The sequence below is a fragment of the Pelmatolapia mariae genome, linkage group LG4, assembly GCF_036321145.2.
Source record: "Pelmatolapia mariae isolate MD_Pm_ZW linkage group LG4, Pm_UMD_F_2, whole genome shotgun sequence".
NCBI classification, from domain to species: domain Eukaryota; kingdom Metazoa; phylum Chordata; class Actinopteri; order Cichliformes; family Cichlidae; genus Pelmatolapia; species Pelmatolapia mariae.
The window spans coordinates 35,231,410-35,253,196 of NC_086230.1; the positions used below are offsets into that span (position 1 = coordinate 35,231,410).

Consider the following 21,787-nt stretch of genomic DNA (forward strand, 5'->3'; position numbering starts at 1 on the left):
AACAAAAAACAAGAGCCTGTGAAAGAACCAAACAAGTGACTTGTTGCCTGAAGATGACAGAGTGTTGTTTATGAATGATTATGTTCCCGAGGTGACAAACCACACTCTAAAAAATGCTGCGTTATTTTCAACTGCTGGTAAAAGCTGCAGGTTCGTTCGTTGGGTTATTGTGTCGGGTTGGTGATGTGCCGGGTTCTTCAATTCACTCCACAGCTTGACTAATTCTGTTGGGTCATAGGTCGGGCAGCTTTGATCAAATACTGGGTCAAAATGTACCCAACTGTTAGGGTTGAAGATGAGCCTGAGAAGAAGCCACATCTTTCTTCACAAACTGCATTTTTCAACCAGACTGTGACCTGATCAAACATCACTGAACTTCTCCTCTACTATGAAATCAAACATGGTAAGTAAAAAGTGAATTCTAACAGTTTGAAAATCAAAGGGTTGATAATGCAATTTATTGGTTTAATCTAGAGCTTTACCAACTCATTAAAAGTCTTTTAACAGATAACACCAGCTAGCCTGTGATGAATAAAGTTGTTTCTACTTAAAAATGCTTCATTTCATCGTTTTAAGTTATACAGACAGTATGAGACTGGGTGTTGCATTTGTAGGAAAAAGGTAAAAAAATGAAAAAGACTACGATGACCTGGATGACTGATAACCTTCGCAGACGTTTGTATTCAGCCTTTTGGTTCTTAGTCAACACACAGGCTAGGTTGTTAAAGGGTTAACCTGTCGGGGCTGAGGGTTAGGGTTTAAACTAACATAACAAATTCCATTTCCCCCCTTGAGCCAGAGTAGTGGTGCAGAGCTCCACATAGGCTTGCTCCGCCCCTTCTTCACCTTTTTGCTCATCAACCTGGCGGCTGTAGCTCAGGTGGCAGAGCAGGTCAGCCACTCATCAGAAGATCGGTGGTTCGATCCCAGGCTGCCTCCTGGCTGCATGCCAAATATCCTTGGGCAAGATACTAACCCCATGTTTGCCTACTGGTGGCGCCAGTGTCCGGCAGCCTCGCCTCTGTCAGTGCGCCCCAGGGTGGCTGTGGCTACAATGTAGCTTGCCATCACCAGTGTGTGAACGTGTGTACATGCATAACAGTGTAAACTAAAATTTGTGCACTTATTTTAGAGTACAGTATTATGTGATTGTGTATGTAAATTAATTCTAAAGCAAAACCAATTCTTTATTACCTTGTAAATTCACTCCTACATTTAACCTCTTAGGACCTGTGATGTCCAATAATAACCAAAATGTGATGTCAACATGGACATTAAATTTTGGTTATTTTGGTTGTCTAGACCAAAATACTAAATTTTGCTCTACAAGGGCCTGATATCCACTTGCGAGGACATTATACTGCAACTGTTCTATTGAAATTTTAAATGAATATCCTCATATGTGGATCTCATTTTTCTTAAAAACAAAAGTCAGATAAAAATAAATAAATCTGGTAATTCTTTGTTTTAACATTCATCAGGTCCCAATCAGCCCAAATATCAAAGATAAATTAAAAATGCTGCCGTGGAAGAGTTCAGGTTAAAGATAGAACACTGTAAGTGTAGTGTTGGTTAAACCTCTGTTGTAACACTGATGTTTGGTAGCTATTACCACTGTGTGACTGTAGCTGCAGCCATCACAACTAGATTCAGTTATTCTAAAATGAACATTAAAAATGTTTTAACTTTAATTCACTTTCAACATCTGTGAGGTTCAACTGAGGAGGATCTTTGGTTGCCAACCTTGAAGAGCACCAGCACACATCCACACATGAAGGATGGAGCATCCGGATACTTATTCTACACTTAGTGGAGCGCTACGGACAACAGCGAGTATTTCTTGTGCATAAACTAAATCAGATAGAAGTTTTTGTTGTTGTTGTTGTTGGTGGTGGTGGTGGTGTGTGCGTGCGTGCGTGCGTGCTGTGATTGGGTGGTGGCAGAGAAATAACCTGGATTCCTCTCTGATGTTCACTTCAGTTCGGTTATAAAACATCAACACGTGAAATGAAAAAATTCTCGTCAGTCAGCAATTTTATTTAAAGGTTAATTCTTAACACACACACACACACACACACACACACACACACAGACACACACACACACACACACACAGACACACACACACACACACACACACAGACACACACACACACACACACACACACACACACACACACACACACACAGACACACACACACACACACACACACACACACACACAGACACACACACACACACACACACACACACACACAGACACACACACACACACACACACACACAGACACACACACACAGACACACACAGACACACACACACACACACACACACTATACTCTGTACACACCTATAATCTGATGTTGATTCCATCAGTGGTTTCTGACTGTTGGATAAAATCTCAGTTATAAATAAGTCGTTGTGTAACACACTGTCATATCGGAGCTGCTTCCTCACTGAGTCAGCTGCTCGTCACCTTGCAGTAAAACCCGTCTGCAGGAAAATGTTTCCTGGGCGTCAGCACACTGGATGCCTTTAGTCCCGACATATCACCAAGCATATAGGGACGTAGATCGACCAGTAAATTGAGAGCTTCACTTTACCGGTCGCTGCTCGTGTGGTCGACGGGCCAGTGCTACCTAGCCTGACCTGTCTCCCCAATGTGATGTTTGTGTATTGTATGTGCGGTCAGCAAGGTATCATCTATCTTAATTACCCCTTGGGAATAAATAAAGTTTTTTTGACTTTGACTTGACTTTACATTCAGCTCTGTCTTCACCACGACAGACCGGTACAGCGTCCGCATCACTGTAGCCGCTGCACCAACCCGTCTGTCGATCTCCCGTCACTTGTGAACAAGATCCTGAGATACTTAAACTCAGCTGGAAAAGGGTGGAGTGCCCACTCCAGGTCAGGGATGAGTCCCTGCCCCAAGTCGAAGAGTATAAGGATCTCGGGGTCTACATGAAATCAGATTTTCAAAAAGTAGCTCTAATTTATATTAATAATATATTAATGTAAGTTGGAATAAGTGATGCATTAAATAATTGTGATGTTGTATTTTAAAGACAACCCCTACAGCACAGTGTTGCCCCTGGACAACAAAGTTCTTTTAAGCACATGTGAACTTAAACGACAGCAACCAATCAGAATGTACGAATAACTGTCAAGTTTCAGTCCAGTTAGATGTTGGAGTCACTTTGCTTACCGTGCACGCAGAGGTGTCGATGATGCAAAAATCTTCATCTTGGACTCCATCCACAAACATCTGGAGCTCCCTGACTCCTCCGCCAGACTTCTGTTTGCTGATTTCTCATCAGCGTTCAACACTCTGCAGCCTCACATCCTGGCCACTAAACTTTCCACCCGATTTCACCTGATGATCAGCTGATCCTGTGGATATTGGACTTTTTGACCAACAGGACTCAGAAAGTTTGGGTCAACAACTCTCTTTCTTCTCTCCGTTCCACCTCCACTGGCTCCCCCCAGGGCTGTGTGCTCTCCCCCCTGCTCTTCATCCTCTACACCGATGACTGCAGATCCACACAGCCCAACTGTCACCTGGTGAAATATGCTGACGACACAGTTCTCCTGTCACTGCCGTCAGGCCCCTCACAGCACCACGGGCCCGCTCTGCAGGAGTTTGTAGAGTGGTGTGACAGCTCCAAACTTGAACTGAACGTGAGCAAAACCAAAGAGATGGTGGTGACCTTCTCCAGTAGGCAGAGGGATCTGGCTGCTTCAGTCACCACCACCATCCACGGGAAGCCAGTGGAGGTAGTTGAGGAGCACAAACACCTGGGAACCATCTTTGACAACCTCCTGAAATTCTCTGCAACACAGAGGAGATTCTCAGGAGGTGCCACCAACAGCTATACCTCCTTAGGAAACTCAACTCCTTTGGAGTCAGCACACCCATCATGATGACTTTTTACTACGCCTTCCTGGAAAGCATCATGACCTCCTCCATCACCTGCTGGTTCCACTCCCTCAGCCTTCATACAGGAACAGACTGCAGCACACTGCATCAGTGTGCTCTAAAATCATCGGCCTGTCAGAACTCTGGCACAGGTTTTCAGCCAACAGGTCCTTAGATGCTCAGATATTTAGTGTCCCTTTGGGTGATAAGGGGTACTTGCTGACTTGCTGATAACAGTGTGTTTGCGTGTAATGATTGTTTCATGTATTTTTGCACAGGTTTGATGTGATGCCACCGTGCACGGTGAGAGTTGAGAGAGTGACAGAACAACTGCCAGGACACATGAAATGAGTGAATCTGTTAGCGTGACCAACCGTCCTCTTTCCCCCGCACGTGTCCACTTTTCACGTTCTGTCCGAGGTGTCTGGGGGGATTTTCGAGATTGATGAAAATGTCCAGTTTTTCTTATAGGCCTACAGAGGACCCATATGTGTGACGTCATCCCCGAGCTGCTGCTTTGTGAGTGGTTGTTCTGCGCTCACAGACGGGACAGACAGCGGGCAGCAGCGCGCCTGTGGATGTTTAAAAGGTGCCAAAGCGCAACTGCAGCTTTTCAGACGAACTGCAAAATAAATTTCCCTCGCACCGTCCCAGTACTGGTAATTTTTCTTATACAGATGAGGCCTTATTTCTGTACCATTATTTAATTCCACAGGTTTTTAAGTAATTTTTTTGCCCTTGTTGTCTTGTAAAAGCCTATATGACATTTTTTATTTCACCATTCATTAACTGCACAGAGAAGGCCTCGTTTAGATATATTAAAATCTTCTTTAAGCAAACAGTTATTAAAGTTCTTCATGACTGAGCCAAGTGTCATCTGTTTTGGAAATCAAAACATGGTCACCCTAGAATATGTTAATAAATGATTCGGCCCATCCTCATGAAGCTGAAACAGCTGCCAGAGATGTGATGAGGAAACAGAGCCACTGAAGGGCGCGAGGTTCACCCAGAAAACAAGGTTTAAAATATTCGTCCTTGCTAGATCGATCCAATTCAGTTTCATTTATATAGTCCCAATCAGATGGTGTTCCACATAATTTAAATTTAAATAAAGTCTATATTGGAAATTTGGTCACAAATCCTGAATTGCACAAAGTCTGTGCAAATAAAAAAAAGAAAGCAGGGACGAACCAGTGGGGGAGCATCTGAAAAGAATAAGGAGAGGAAGTAGAAGCAGAGACCCAGCTCCCATTCATATCAGGATAGTTTAAAAACTCTCAGACCTATGTTTAAACAAATTAAATTAAATTTTATTTATTTTGCACCAATTCACAGTCGCCTGAAGTTACTCTGTAAGGTAAACACATAGAATAACACAGAGGAACCCCAACAATCAGATGATCCACTATGAGCAAGCACTTTGGTGACAGTGGGAAAGAAAAACTCCTTTTTAACAGGAAGAAACCTCCGACAGAACCAGGCTCAGGGAGTGGGGGAGTATGTATGTGCAAGCTTCGATTTAACTAAATTAAACTAAAATATAAATATTTTTGTTATCCACGATATTTCAAACCCACTTCACAGAAAAGCAGAACAAGTAGTAAAGCACATTATTTCCTGTTTATTAATGTAACACATTACAGTTGTGCACTTGATGTGTTCAACAGAAAAACTATTTTTAGAGCAGCCTCCTGTACTCGGCGATCTCCATCTCCAGCCTGGTCTTGATGTCCAGCAGCATCTGGTACTCGTGGGACTGCCGCTCCAGGTCTGCCCTCAGCTGCGACAGCTGCTCCTCCAGCATCAGTACCTGGTTCTGGTAACCGGACAGCTGCAGGGCGTACCGGCTCTGAGTCTCAGCCAGCGTGCCCTCCAACCCGGCTTTCTGCAGGAGGCACAGAGGAGGAGGCTCAGTGCGTTTTCTGGAAAGCTATGAAAACCTTTGTGTGCTGTGATGTGATACTGACCATGCTGAGCTGTGACTGCAGCTCGATCTCCAGGCTCTGCAGCAACCGTTTGAGGTCTGTGAGCTCTGATTTGGACGTCTGGATGGTTTCTGTGCTGGCGACGACTTCTTTGTTCAGCGCTTCTGACTGAAAGGACCAAAAACAATGTCGTGATGTTTATTTAGATCAATATTAATTCATCCCTCATCCATCCAGGCACCAGATATGATGCACCCATCATGCTTCGTGTCTACAAAACAAGCCATTAGTATTATTGTGGAGTCTTTACAACAGCTGTGGTTGTGATTTCTTCTGTATGAATAAAACTGAATGGAAAACCCAGAAACATCCTGGTGATGCTAGAGAAGAAGTCAGAGGCTCATCTTCTGGGATCATTTATCTCCTGAGTTAAAAATCCAGCCTCACCTTCGCCTGGAACCAGGCGTCCAGTTCTTTGCGTTGCTTGGCAGCGAGACCCTCGTAGTGCTCTCTGATCTCCTCCATGACCTTGTTGAGGTCCTCCTGAGGAGCAGCGTCCACTTCCACGTTTACCTGACCGCTCATCTGAGTCCGCATGGCCAGCAGCTCCTACAAATACAACCAGGAGACACATTAATGGACATCTATTAATAGCTGGGATATTATTTATCCCCAAACACAGAGCGAGAGCTCACTCACCTCCTCGTGGTTCTTCTTGAAGAAGACCAGCTCCTCCTTCAGGCCCTCGATCTGCATCTCCAGATCGTACCTGGTCAGAGTCAGCTCATCCAGGAGTCTCCTGAGCCCGGCGATGTCGGCCTCCACGGACTGACGCATGGCCAGCTCGTTCTCGTACCTGCAGAAGAATACGAAGCATTCAGAATTTTCCACATAGTGAAACGGACTGAAACAGAGAAGCACACGGTGAAAAATCACCATACTCATAGAAGGTAGATGTTGAAAAAATAAATTATCAACACAAGGAAGCATTTATTTATTAGGTGTGATTTTCTGCTCTAACATTTCTCTGTCATGCAGAGCTGATGCACCTCGTCAAAGGGAAGCCTGGACTTGAATTTGAGTCCAAAACATAAAGTTTGCTCTTGTTGTTCACACAGAGAAACAGAGCAGAGGGGCACAGAGCCATGTTAGCGATGCTGCTGGTGGTCCAGCTGGTGTTCACAACAACTCGTGCACAAATACTGAGACCACAGACACCCACTGGTCAGACTGGGGGAGCTAACTGTTTTTCTAACTGTCACCATTACAGCAGTGCACACACCACCACATGCTAACATTAGCGTAGCTCGTGCTCACCTACATGACTCTTAATAGACAACCTCAGATAACTACTGATGATTTCAATGGAAAAACAATTGATGGAAAAACAAACCCTGAAATATGTTTTTCATTCATACTCACCGTGTCACAACAGATAAATGAACTGTTGGCGTCATTAACAAACTCGTTCACTCACATGAGCCTGTAGTCTTCAGCGGCCAGCTTGGCGTTGTCGATGGAGAGGTAGATGCCTGCATTGATTTTGGTAGCATCCTGGATCTGAAAACAGGGCAGTTTTTAAAGTAACACAAACTTACAGGGCACCAAGTTTAGCTTCATGTGATGATGTCATCATTAAATTATTGCTATTATAAATGTAAATTAGTCATTGCACCTGTGTTTTCTAAGTTTCTGTGAGAAATATAAATGTAATTGTCACACTTTATTTAACTTCTCATGTCGTTCTGATTTGTATCAACCTTTACTTCCTCCTCCATGTTTTTCTGATGTGACTTGTTACAGATTTTAAAGATTTATTCTCCGACTGCTCAGATTAATTTCTGATTAATGCTCAGCTGGAAGTTTTTCTGCTTCAGCAAACAGACCCTGAAGGTGAAGCTGATGCAAGGCTGAGCGATGCTGTGCGTGCACCTCAGTCATGTGACTAAACAAAGTTTAGCCTACCTGTCTCGGCAGCTCTATGATGGTGTCGAAGTACTGGCTGTAGTCTTTGGCGGAGGAGGAGGTCTTCTTCTCTCTGATCTTCTTCTCCAGCTCAACATTGGCCGCATCCAGCGTGCGCACCTTGTCCAGGTAGGAGTCCACATAGTTGTTCAGGTGCTGTATGGTGGCTTTCTCATTGGCAGAGAGCCCAACGCTGTCACCAGCACCACCAATGAAGTCGAAGGCAGTGCCACCACCTCCATCAAACATGTTGGGGGAAGCAGTAGTCATTCTGAATCGAGGGCTTCGAGTGGCTCCAGGCATGGACCAGCTGCTGAACCGACGGACTCCATCAGCAGCAGGCCTGGGAAAGGACATCATCTTCCTGTCTGAGATGTTGAGATGAAGGAGAGCTGGGTCCTGATAGCACTAATGATGGGACTTTAAAGCCCAACAACAAACACACTGGTACAGCACATGAAGGTGTTTCCTGTTCTGAATTGAAACAAATAGTGAATATACCATAGGCTGGTTGGAGCTGGTCCCCACCTCCACCTCCAGGAAGATGACAAACACGGGGGCAGTCAGAGCAGGAAGTTTAACTCCTGTCATTCCTGTGTGTGGATACCTGAGAATGTCTCTGAGATGAGTCAGTGTTTTAACTTTTTGCTTGCATTTTCATTCTGCCTTTGTTTGCTGCAGTAAACAGGCCGAGTGTTCAAAATGTTGAAGTCACAACACAAAGACAAACACACAAAGCTTTGTACGAGTTACCAGCTGATCTTCTAAGAGACCAAGCTCCCCACCTCCAACAGGCCCAAATCATGAAGACATGTTATTATTGTAGGGTCTACCTTACAGTATAAATCGCCTTGAGGCGACTGTTGTTGTGATTTGGTGCTGAGGAGCTTGCAAAGAACATGCTGGAGTTCTTAAAGTTTGTGAAGACGCTTCATCCGAGAAGCTTCTTCAGTTCTAAGAGCAAAGGATGGACAGTCCCAGGTTTTTGTTCCTTTGGAGGGTCGTTGACAGACTATTGATCATAAGCCAGATAATAATGACCCACGCCTTTTATTAGTACAATAAGGAGAGGTGTCATGTTTAATAGACACATCATACATAAAACTTAACACTGATCAGACCGATTCCACTGAAACAACCTTTCACAGTAAATGTTTTAAAGTCGTTTGATCAGAAATAAATCATGCAGGAGGCTCAAATCTTTATGAAGATTAAGTATTTTCAGGGTTTATATGATTTGTTTGTTTATGAGCAGCTTTCCTTTGATGGTGTCTGACAGCCGGGTTAAAACTCAGCTTAATAATAATCCACACACATGCAGTATGCTGGCTCATATTTGAGGGACTTCCTCAGATGCTTTTCATGTGGCAGTAAAACCGGTCTACTGGGGATCAGCTTCAACACTGCAGGCAAACGTTTCCATGTAATCAGCACAATCACCTGACTTCCTTTTTCAGAGTAAGGAACATTACAGCATGTAATTGGACTGTAATATAGTTATATTATTTATATTAAACAGGTATTAATAAACACAGGTGTGTTGATGTGACAATGTAAAAACGTAAAAATAAGAAAAAGTCAAGCAGTGCACACACGGTTTGCACCCTCTGAATTTTATCTTTATTATACACTTAGATAATAATAAGTCCACCAGAAGAGTCTTGTTTGTCAGGGTAGGGCCTCCCTCAGCTCACTGTGTTCAATAAAGGTTTCAGTTTTGGGAATTGTTGGCCTGTTGTGTCTCCTCCACACTTGGGTCTTGAGAATTTGTTGCAGTCGTCAGAAACATGCTGAGTATAAATATTGTGCAAGAAATTCTGGTGATATTATTTATCTCCAAAGCAGGGTGATGTAGAATCACTTGATATTAAAATATCTTAGACCTGAGCGGACTTCTGTTGGAGAGAACAATGGAGAAGGCCCAGGCACGTGCAGAGAGGGGGGGCGGAGGGGGCTTGAGCACCTGCCCCCTTCCTCTCGGGTGCCCCAGGTGCCCTTTTCTTTTTCTTTTTTTTAATGTGTGCGTGTGGAGTCCTGCCTGTGCCCCTCAACAAAAACATTTAATTATTAATCATAATTTTGCTAAATAAAAGGATCTGGCTCGCATCAGTCACATGATGACCATTAACCAATGCTCGCCCTCGACAGCAGAGCACGTTGGTTACGAGCCGGGAAGAGCTCGCAAAGAGCACGCACATTTTTTTCCGCCTGAGCGGTGCGGAGTTGTAGGAGAAACACACAAATTAATTGGGAGCCGCAGACTGGTGCCACAAAAACCAGTAAGTAGGAGTACAGCATACACTGTAGACTACAGCACACAGCAGTGTTATTATGTACATGTTGCTCAGTTGTCTTGTAACAACTGACAAACTGAAACAAAAGAGCGTGCTGTGTGTGCAACAGCATGACAAACAATACCTTTCATTAGCTGCTAGCTAACTGGGTCTGTAGCTCTGTGCACCGTTGTCTGGAAAGCTTCTATTTGTCTAAAAACTATCTAATATGCAAATCCACATAATTATCCATTATTGTAATTATGATATTATGAAGAAAAAACTTTATTTAAATGATGATTTTACGGCAGTAAATGCTGTATCTCTACAGTTTCAACATTTAATAAGCTCTCTGCCTGCACAGAGTGGATAGTGAAACAAACTGAATCATCATAAATACATTATTTTATATTTATACATTAAATTTACTGGGAATAAAAAAGAAGGGAAGGATTCTGGATCAGCACCATGATGCAAACTTGTGGCCTCAGTATATACAGTATGTCACTGCATGTGTGTGTGTACAGATGTTTGTGTTACCCTACCATGACCACCTCTTTCTTTTGCCCTTTTCTGCCATTTTCCAGTTTCAGTTTATTTCCCAGAGTTTCTTTAATCTGTTGCTTTATGGTTCCAAGCGCTGTCACCGATCTTTGTATTTTATTATCTCATAACACCTGTTTAATCAGCTCCCATCTCTCCTGTGGACTCTTTCATGTCTACAGTCTCAGATCAGCACAGCCCTGCCCTGCAGCACTATCAGCAGCAGCAGCAGCATTGTACCCATCAGGTAAAACATAGGCTACGTTTGCTTTGCATTGACCGCACCTGATGACAGTGATACAGTATGATGAGATATTAGATGGTTGATGATTGTGGTTGTTGTTACTCAGCCTGGTGTGTGCCCCTTTTAGCTTTGAGCACCATTCAGACATCTCTGCACGGCCCCGAGCAGACACATATATCGTGTTCTCCCGCGCTGACCTGAAAACCATAGCTTTATCCATCCCAAACTTAATCAGGTTCTGATCCAAATGAACAGTATTTCTTTGAAAAGCTTCATGGCCTCCTGCCAGGCAAAAGAAAAAGATGCCAAAAGAGATGACTCGCCTTCCTTGCCTTCCTCACCAGACAAGCATGTCATCTTTGGCTAACTTACTGTAGTAGAACCAACAGTCCATATCAGTGACCTTGTGCAATGACATTAAATCAGTGTTTGCCTCTCTCAAAGCTAAACTAGACACAGGACAAACTACAGTCACTGACGTGGGTGTGTGAATTGCGAGTCTGGAGACTTGACGGAAGAGCACATCCAGGCCCTCAAAGCATCATACGCCACCATATCTGAAGCTTGAGGCCAAGAATACTGACTTAGACGGATGTAGCTGCTGGAACAACATCAGGATTATTGGCCTGCCAGAGTCCATCGAGGGACTTTAACCCTCAACTTTCTTCTCTAAAGTTCTGATGGAGATATTTGTGGACCAAGTGCTGCAGACTGCCAGAGCTGGATCATGCTCAGCGCACCCTCGTTGGCCCAGGCCCGTGATCAGGTTTTCATTGACACCGCACTGAAGAGTTCAGAACCCGGGAGGCCTGAAAACAGAGGAGTGACCTGAAACACCACGACACACCAGTCTGAATCTACGAGGACGACTGCCCAGACGTCCTGGAACAGTTATTCTGGTGAGTGTTTATGCCTCGGTCTGGGGTGACAATAAATTTGTTTCTCATCTGTTTTCCTCTCTCCGCTCTTTATAGACAAACACTAGCCGATTATAGGAGGTGATTTTCAGGAGCCAGTTGAGGTGGTTTGGGCATCTGATAAGGATGCCTCCCGGGCTCCTCCTGGGTGAGGTTTTCCGGGCATGTCCCACCAGGAGGAGGCCCTGAGGCAGACTCAGGACACGCTGGAGAGATTATATCTCTCGGCTGGCCTGGGAACGCCTTGGTGTTACCCCGGATAAGCTGGAGGAGGTGGCTGGGGAGAGGGAGGTCTGGGCTTCTCTGCTTAGGATGCTGCCCCGGCGACCTGGCCCTGGATAAGTGGAAGATGGATGGATGGATTTTCATTTTATCCAGGATCCTGATTCAGACAGATCTTCCTCTAAAACCTTTATCCAACTCTGCCACTACATTAAAGTGTTTTACAGATCAGCTTGGCCTAAGTGACCCTTGGAGATCCTTTAATCCATCTGCCAAAGTGTTTTCCTCCTATGTTCACTGTACATACTTACAGTGTTGGGAAGGTTACTTTTAAAATGTATTCCACTACAGATTACAGAATACATGCCCCAAAATGTATTTTGTAATGTATTCCGTTACTCTTCCGGCACTCTTCTTGGCTGCAGTGGTTATTATTATATTTACATGCTTCCAGCTCTCGTTTCTGCTCGGTGACAGCTCGTAGTTTTCCACTCTCCTCTTTCTCCCTCCTCGCGCTCACAGACGGGTATGGCAGTCCATTCTCCCTGCAGCACGGACCAGTGTTGCCAACTCCTCAGTAAGGAAAATCACTATTGGCTGTCCTAAAAGTCGCTAGAAGTCGCAAAATGACGTCTTCGCCTAATTTGCATAATTAGTCAGTCTAATGTAATTGTAACCTACTTGTAGGAGAGAAAAATAACATCGTAGATAAGACATAAAGTGAGTAAAAAAAGTCCTAAATGCATTTAGAATTTATTTAGAACTACAAATGAAATTTCATTTAGCTTTTTTTTTAATGTCACAATTCCAACCCTGCTCCTTTACCCGGGCTTGGACCCGCAAAAGTGACCCGAAATAGGCACTCTGGTGGAGTTACTTTGTGTGTGTGTGTGTGTGTGTGTGTGTGTGTGTGTGTGTGTGTGTGTGTGTGTGTGTTTAAAAGTAGTTTTAAACCTTGTGATCCAAAAAACAACATAACAGTAAAATAAGAACTGTGTGAACGTCTCCTGCCCTGATAGCAGCTGGGGGAGGACTATCCTCCGTCCGTGAGCGCTTTGGCACGGGCGAGGTGCCCACGGCAGCACCGCTGCTTGTTGAGAAGAGCGATACTTGCTTTCACGTCAAAAAGTTGACATAAATAAGTCTCCAATAACACCAGAAAAAGTCGCCAGATTTGTCGCTAGTCGCTTTTTAGAAAAAAAGTTGCTAAGGGGGTCTGAAAACTCGCTAAATATAGCGACAAAGTCGCTAAGTTGGCAACACTGGCACGGACTACACTGCCCATGAGGCTACATTCTTTAGAGCTATGCCTGTAGCATTCTGCCTGTTAGCTTAGCACAACAACAACAACAAAAAGGCGCTCTCTCACCCAGGAAACACACAGTCGCAGAGAGAGAGCGTCACCCTGTAACCATGGCAACCGTAACGCTGCCGCCTGGAACAACAACATAGCTGTCAAACAAACCCAAACAGTCCTGACCCGCGACAATATGAAACAGGAAAGTACCGCCATGTAATCCATTTATTTCAACAAAGTAACTGTATTCTGAATACCACCTTTTTAAACGGTAACTGTAACGGAATACAGTTACTCATATTTTGTATTCTAAATATGTAACGGCGGTACATGTACTCTGTTACTTCCCAACACTGCATACTTAAGAATCGACTTCTGTCTTGATGACGATAGGCTATTAAATGGAGTCAATTCCAGGAAGAATCCCAGCATTGTGATCTCAGATCATGCTCCCATTTTCATGGTTATGAAATCCTCTGACCACAACCCTGATCACACTCAGCAGAGGCGTTCAAATTTTTACCGACTGACCCCGGATTAAAGAACTTTTCTTGGTGGAAATTAACAATTTTTTCAGATAAATGACACTATAAATAAATGACATTGGTGGTGGTTCAGGAAGCCGTTGGGCGTCTACAAAACAGGAAATCTCCAAACCAAGAATTTTACAAAGCATATTCCAGCATCATCCTGCTGCATCGGGTTAATGTTTATAACGGTCACGGCACCGGCTCTGTGGCCCAGTGTTCCTCGATTATTGTTTTTCATGGTTTTAGTTCTCCTGACGGTTTCTGTTCACTGTGTCCTCCCTGTGTATCAGGTGAGCTATGTCTCAGTGTGAAGTCCTTGTCTCTGTGCATACGTCATGTTTTTCTTTTACAGTCTGCCGTCCTATGTGAGTGTGTTCAGTTTTGCTTCCCCTTTGTCTTTGTCTGATTAGTCCCAGCTGTGTTTGCACCTGTTTCGCATCCTTTCCTGCCGGTGTATTTAAGTCCTCGGTCTTCCCCTGTTTGTGGTCATGTCCTGTGCATTTGCTGTCTGTTCCTGCGTAAGCGCCATGTTCTCTAGCAACATCGTGTTATATCAATTTTAATCATTCGTAGTTAAGTGCAAGATTCTTAGTTCATTTTCGTGTTTAGCTTCCTTTTCGGTGTTCATGTAGCTAGTGTTAGTGTGTATTTTCAAACAATTAAGCTGTCGCCTTTATTCTGTCTTTGAGTCCTGCGTTTGGGTCCTACATCCTGCCTGCCACACAGCACACACATAACAATAACAAGTCTTTCATTAGAGGTAGATTGCCCCCAAAACTATCTGAGGCTAATTTTTCCCTGTTGAATTCAGCAGCTGTGGGCCTATTTCAGGTCCCAGCCACACGTTTACACCAAGCCAGCTGACCAGACTGGTTTCATGGATGGAAGAAACTCATCACTGAATACTACACAACTTACCCATAAACTGTCCCTGTTTGCTGACGTCTTGTTGCTATATGTCACAAACACTGTTTCATATTGACCGGTTATTACAGACATTCCCTATTCTCATATAAGACGACAAATAAACGCACTCTGCTGTATTCTACTAGGTCATTAAGATAAGATGGGGCCTGATTATTTAAGACCTTGTATGTGAGGAGCAGGATTTTGAATTCTGGATTTAACAGGAAGCCAATGAAGGGAAGCCAATACAGGAGAAATCTGCTCTCTCTTTCTAGTCCCTGTCAGGACTCTTGCTGCAGCATTTTGGATTAACTGAAGGCTTTTCAGGGAGTTTTTAGGACTTCCTGATAATAATGAATTACAGTAGTCCAGCAGTGGAAGTAATAAATGCATGAGTGCAATCTTCCTGCTCTATCTCTGATAGACATTTGTCCTTTGACTGCATCTTGCAGCTTCACAGAAACACCGTCACCAACTTCACACCTTTAACCAGCTTTTGAGTGAATCGTCCAATTACATGACAGCTTCTGAAAATGAGGAACCTGAAATTACTGTAACTCAACAGCTATCACAGTATATTTGTTCACTTCCTTGACCTGGTTAATTTAACTGAACTTAATTTGAATTTCAGCCCAAACAAAAGACACAAAACACATTTTTATTCTGAAGCTCCTCAGCAGACTTTTATTTGCATGTTTATTTCTGTGAGAGCGCCCTCTGCTGGAACTCACAGGGTGACCTCTTCTTTGTGGGAGCTCACCACCTTCCCGTCCACGACCTCCTCCACGATGACGATTTGTTTTTTGGTGGTGACGCTGGTGGGCCCAGAGGAGGTGGTGGAGGAGGTGGAGGAGGAGGTTTTGGAGGTGGTGGTTTTGCTGCAGGAGGAGACAAACAGGACAGTCTGGATTTAATCACTGAATATAAATATTTCAGAAACATTTGTTTGCTGTCACTAAAGAATTTTTCATATTTGTCTGTCCTAAACGTTTTTACAGGTAAAGACTCTGACCTGCTGGTGCCCTCTCCTTCGAGCAGCCTCCTGTACTCGGCGATCTCCATCTCCAGCCTGGTCTTGATGTCCAGCAGCATCTGGTACTCGTGGGACTGCCGCTCCAGGTCTGCCCTCAGCTGCGACAGCTGCTCCTCCAGCATCAGTACCTGGTTCTGGTAACCGGACAGCTGCAGGGCGTACCGGCTCTGAGTCTCAGCCAGCGTGCCCTCCAACCCGGCTTTCTGCAGGAGGCACAGAGGAGGAGGCTCAGTGCGTTTTCTGGAAAGCTATGAAAACCTTTGTGTGCTGTGATGTGATACTGACCATGCTGAGCTGTGACTGCAGCTCGATCTCCAGGCTCTGCAGCAACCGTTTGAGGTCTGTGAGCTCTGATTTGGACGTCTGGACGGTTTCTGTGCTGGCGACGACTTCTTTGTTCAGCGCTTCTGACTGAAAGGACCAAAAACAATGTCATGATGTTTATTTAGATCAATATTAATTCATTCACCCCTCGTCCATCCAGGCAGCAGGTATGATGCACCCATCATGCTTCGTGTCTACAAAACAAGCCATTAGTATTACTGTGGAGTCTTTACAACAGCTGTGGTTGTGATTTCTTCTGTATGAATAAAACTGAATGGAAAACCCAGAAACATCCTGGTGATGCTAGAGAAGAAGTCAGAGGCTCATCTTCTGGGATCATTTATCTCCTGAGTTAAAAATCCAGCCTCACCTTCGCCTGGAACCAGGCGTCCAGTTCTTTGCGTTGCTTGGCAGCGAGACCCTCGTAGTGCTCTCTGATCTCCTCCATGACCTTGTTGAGGTCCTCCTGAGGAGCAGCGTCCACTTCCACGTTTACCTGACCGCTCATCTGAGTCCGCATGGCCAGCAGCTCCTACAAATACAACCAGGAGACACATTAATGGACATCTATTAATAGCTGGGATATTATTTATCCCCAAACACAGAGCGAGAGCTCACTCACCTCCTCGTGGTTCTTCTTGAGGAAGACCAGCTCCTCCTTCAGGCCCTCGATCTGCATCTCCAGATCGGTCCTGGTCAGAGTCAGCTCATCCAGGAGTCTCCTGAGCCCGGCGATGTCGGCCTCCACGGACTGACGCATGGCCAGCTCGTTCTCGTACCTGCAGAAGAGCACGAAGCATTCAGAATTTTCCCAAACAAGCAGAAACAGAAAAACTTCATTTGGTTGCATCTAAGCCGTCGACTGCAAATAGTCACCAACGACTCTCTGAGCAGCAGTGAAACTGAAACTGAAGAACATTTAAAGTCAATGCTGCTGTTTGAAATGTTTTGGTTTCAGCAGGAAGGTGTTGCTTTTATTTTGAAGGCCAGTGTTTGTTGCTTCCTGTTTTACTGCCGGTCTGCGAGAAGTTAGGAGTGTTTGCAGACGAGCTGCTCTCCTCCATGTAAACTTGACTTTAGCGCTGGACTAGCAACCACGGCGGTGGTTCTCTCTCGCCCAGCGACAGGGGAATGCACATTTCAGTGCTGGTTAGGCTTTTTTCATTTGTCAGCATTAGACAAGTTAACATCACATGGTTAGTGGTCATGTGACTGCAAAGCCTGAATAGTGCTAATATACAGCAAGAGCTACCTTAAGGAAATAAGAGTGACAGTGAGTGAAAAGTGGGTGTGGTTTAGGAGAGAGTGTCACACACACAGGATCTGAAAGAGTGTTATTTAATTATGATGTCATGCTGTGGTTTGCAGGCGTGATAAAGTCATAAATGAAAAAGCTAGCTGCACACAGCTATGGAGTTACCGTTACATTTTTTCTTTATTTTCCTGTTGCTTATCAAAATGTTTTAAAACTCAGACTGAGGTCTTAAGTTTAATGTGTGCTTCCCCTAAACACGAGTCCCCCTTATTCATATTTGACTGGAAAAATAAAGCCTGAAATATTTTGTTAATTCACATTCAGCATGTCACAACAGATAAATGAACTGTTGGCTTCATTAACAAACTCGTTCACTCACTTGAGCCTGAAGTCTTCAGCGGCCAGCTTGGCGTTGTCGATGGAGAGGTAGATGCCTCCGTTGATTTTGGTAGCATCCTGGATCTGAAGGTGAAAACAGGGCAGTTTAAGAATATCATATTTTACAGGTGAAGACAAACTTACAGATTACTGAGTTCATCTTAAATATAAATGATACATTTCTCCATTGAGGTTTTTAATCTGCTCATTTCTTTTATCTTCACACTGCACAAACAGATTTTCTTAGTTTCTGTGAAAAGTGATAAAACTGTGAGGCTGTGATGTCACACCTTCGTCTTTCTCAGTTTCCTTCTGTTCTGACTTATTTACCTTCACATCCTCCTTTGTGTTTTTAAATGCTTTTTGGTGCTTTACTCTCTGACTGCACTGCTTTTTTCTGTTTCAGGAAACAGACGGTGGAGCTGAAGCTGAAGCTGATGCAAGGCTGAGCGATGCTGTGCGTGCACCTCGGTCATGTGACTAAACAAAGGTGAGCCTACCTTTCCGTGCAGCTCTGCGATGGTTTTGTAGTACTGGCTGTAGTCTTTGGCGGAGGGGGAGGTCTTCTTCTCCAGGAACTCTCTGATCTTCTTCTCCAGCTCGGCATTGGCCGCCTCCAGCTTGCGCACCTTGTCCAGGTAGGAGGCCAGACGGTCGTTCAGGTTCTGCATGGTGGCTTTCTCATTGGCAGAGAGCCCAACGCTGTCACCAGCACCACCTCCAAACGCGAAACCACCGCCACCTGCTCCACCGCCACCTGCTCCACCGCCACCTGCTCCACCACCACCTGCTCCACCAATGAAGCCGAAGCTGTAGGCAGATCCACCTCCACCTCCACCTGCACCAAACAGAGACATGGCGGATGAAGCAGTAGATATTCTGGATCCTCCGATGGCGCCGGAAAGGGACCTGCTGCTGCCCCGGTACATTCCCCCACTAGTAGACCTGAAGGACGTCATCTCGTGTGATGATGAGGATGAAGGATGCTGTCTTTCTGCTTCAGCTGAAGAGGAGAAAGTGGAGTGCTCAGACAGCGCAGGATTTTTTATACTCTCAGATGAGCGAGTGAGGAGGAGGAGGGATGATGGTGAGCTGGCGCCGAGCCTGGGAGGAGACACCTGTGATTGTTTCAGTCACGAACAGCAGAAAGCTTAATGGTTTAGGGTGTGCCTAAGAATGTGGAATCCACTTACAGTCAACACAGTGAATAACAGACATCACGCCAAGTTTCATTTCACATCAGAGGGGCTGACAGGTTCGAGGAAACCAGTTCAGACACAGATGATATTTAGTTAGAGCCTCCGATCAAAACAAATCATGTCTCAGCTGCACAGCAGTGACCCTCCTGATGTGTTGAGTTGCTTTCATGCTCGTTTAGCAGTTTAATCTTCAGTAAACTGAGGAGCGGCTGAAACTCGAGGTCCAAAGTTCAACCAAACACTTCTGAAAAGCCGCAGAGCTCAAGAGATTATCCTGCATAAGCATTAACCCATCGATTCTGGCCCGGAGAGAAGATGAATCCCAGCCCTGCAGTTTTACATGCATTTTTCATCCATGCCTGTCCAGAGCCATAAAACACGTCCATTCGAGTCATCAGGGATATTTCACTGTCATACTTTAAAGTGAAATTTCAATCTTAGGTTTAAAATGAGTAAAAGTGTTCCTCACTTTACTCATATTTTGAGTGTTAAAGTGTCCTAGTTGTTGACTTAGTTATAGTGTCATTTTAAACAAAAACAAACAAAACAAAGCCAAAGACGAGGTTTTCTGACTCCACGCAGACGTGATGAGAAGCATTTTTCTTTTTACACAAAGAGTCGTTAAAGATGCAAACGAATTAAGTTAAATCTGCATTAAATTTGTGTTGCAAATAAAAACAATTTTGCTGTTGTTTAAATTGAAATTATCTCACTTCCAGTAAATAATATGCCCAGTGCTCTGTGGTCAACAACTCCCTGCCTCCCTCTCTGTCCTGACCCTGTCCGGGTCTGGTGCCCAGCTTTTCTCGGTCCTCCCTGTTCTCCGTTTCCTTGCAGGCTCCAGGTCGGGCCACGGCTCTGTTGGCCTTCAGACTGAGACGACTTGATGCAGTTACTGGACTTGTGCTGCTTTTCCATGCTCCACACAGCAGCACTGACCTGAGCCAATGTAGTCTCAAGAAGTCCTTTTTTCGAGGGGCGTTTATGGTCTAGGAGGTAGAGCGGGTCATCCAATCCTCGGGTCTCTGAGCTACAGACCACAGTATCCTGGAGCAAGAACCCAACATCAGAGTTCCCCCTGTTGAAGTGTTTAAAAGTCAAAATAGTAAAGCAGAAAACTGATGGGATAGGGTTAGAGTAGGGCTCAGGGGTCATTAGTGTCCAGTGTGATCTTACCTGTGGACGAGCAGGAATGCTCAGTCTGTGTGAAAACTGTGACCTTCCTCAGGCTGCAACAAACCGTCCTGCTATCATGTGTCCATGCGAATAAAAACATTTATTGTTTTGATTGTGGACATTGTACGAGGACAGAAAAGGACAGATGAGCTGCCCCGATGGCCTGATGCGACCTGATGGTGCGATTCTGTGCTCCGCCTTGTAGGGGAAAAGCGTTCCTGCAAGACTCTGAGTGCACACGAGTCCTGACATGTCAGCGTATAATGGGAGTAATCACAGCTTTAATGATTTGTAAAGTGTTTTTGTGGTGTGGGTGTAGCTGGGTGCGTTCATGCTGCAGGTGTTCTCCCGACCGCTGCTCCCAGGCTGCAGGGCCAAACACTCGCTAAAGTCTGATCGAGGTGATAATGACAAATAAATGAATAAAACTTCTGTGTAACGAAGCAAAAGCAGAGCGCTTCAGAGTGCAGTGTGTGCAGATGGTGTTTGTGGATGTGGACTAGGTCTCGGTCCGCACGCATGAAGTGATGATTTTAAGGATTTAAAGATTATTTAACATCTTTTATTTTTGAGGAGCTCAGCATGAAACCTAGAAAACTGTTAGCTAGATAAGGTCTGTGAAGGCACTCAGTCATCCCGGTCATCATAAGGAGCTTTGAAGGAACCGATAAACTGTTGCCTCTGTTTGCAGCACACGCTCGAGCCAAACTGGCCAGATAAACAAATTTCACAGTGGCTAACTACATGCAGGTTGTTCTGCTGCTAGACCACTGTTAGCAGGATGACATCATCCATCTGCTTTAACAACCATCCCACCGCCATCATAGTTGTTATAGTTTATATTTGTTATTTTATTAGTTTCAGTCCGAGTTTTATTTTTTCCTTCTTCAGTTTCAGTCATGTAAAAATCGTGGTCTCTGTTCCTCGCTCACTGACCCGAGAAACAAAATCAAGGCTGATTTTTTTATTGCCATGTTGAACTGATCATTACTTAATGTTCAGACTTCACTGGGCTGATTTTGATTTCACGTGTATATTAAGATATTTCTTTGGTATTAATCCCAAAGGAGGAGCTCTTGGCTAATAAAAACTCTGGACTGCAGATTGTCTGTGTGCTCGGCTCCACTTGATCATAAGCATCAAACATAATGCACAATGACTCAAACAGACAGACTCCAGAGTCTGGAGCAGTTTTAGGAGGCAGACCTTCCTGATAATGAAAAATCATTTCAACAGTACGTTCCCGGGTTTCCAGATCAGCTCAGCTCCTCGAGCTTTAAACTCAATGATGGGAAAAAAATCTGTAAAATCCCCAAAACATGCAGGCATGTCTCCTGTGGGTCTGATGAAGATAAAACAGGAACTTTCTCGTTATTTCACTGAATGCAAACTGTAAAAAAGATGCTGGGATTTAAAGTCTTTCCTCCTCGTGTGTCAGTAGGACAAAGGTGAAATCAGCTGTTTAAACTTTGGCCTGATCCCTGCTGAATGACAAAAACAGTCAAAGACCAAAATGTGAGTCCTGCTCAGGAGCACACGCATGCAGACTCTTGTGTCTGTTATCAGGTATCCCACATAGCAGACAGGTCTGACCCGGATCTGGTATCAAGCCGGCACTGCTGGCTGACTTCTGGCATGATAAGACGTATGTCATCCAGATATGGGCCAGGCCAGGCATA

At 44.5% G+C, this 21,787-nt stretch overlaps 2 protein-coding genes across 2 annotated transcripts; both read right to left on the reverse strand.

Moving 5' to 3' along the window:
* Positions 1-5,599: 5,599 nt before the first annotated feature.
* Positions 5,600-8,402, reverse strand: LOC134625674 (keratin, type I cytoskeletal 13-like). The gene is made up of 7 exons (XM_063470931.1): positions 8,313-8,402; positions 7,812-8,219; positions 7,324-7,406; positions 6,546-6,702; positions 6,294-6,455; positions 5,889-6,014; positions 5,600-5,806 (listed from the first exon to the last, which is right to left on the reverse strand). Exons 1-7 carry the CDS (start codon positions 8,400-8,402, stop codon positions 5,600-5,602), a joined length of 1,233 nt encoding a protein of 410 aa, XP_063327001.1.
* Positions 8,403-15,419: 7,017 nt separating this feature from the next.
* Positions 15,420-19,043, reverse strand: LOC134625649 (keratin, type I cytoskeletal 13-like). Its single transcript, XM_063470905.1, has 8 exons — positions 18,927-19,043; positions 18,234-18,851; positions 17,735-17,817; positions 16,723-16,879; positions 16,471-16,632; positions 16,062-16,187; positions 15,756-15,979; positions 15,420-15,621 (listed from the first exon to the last, which is right to left on the reverse strand). The coding sequence occupies exons 2-8, from the start codon at positions 18,690-18,692 to the stop codon at positions 15,471-15,473; spliced, it is 1,362 nt and encodes a 453-aa protein (XP_063326975.1). The 5' UTR covers positions 18,693-18,851; positions 18,927-19,043; the 3' UTR covers positions 15,420-15,470.
* Positions 19,044-21,787: the final 2,744 nt, after the last annotated feature.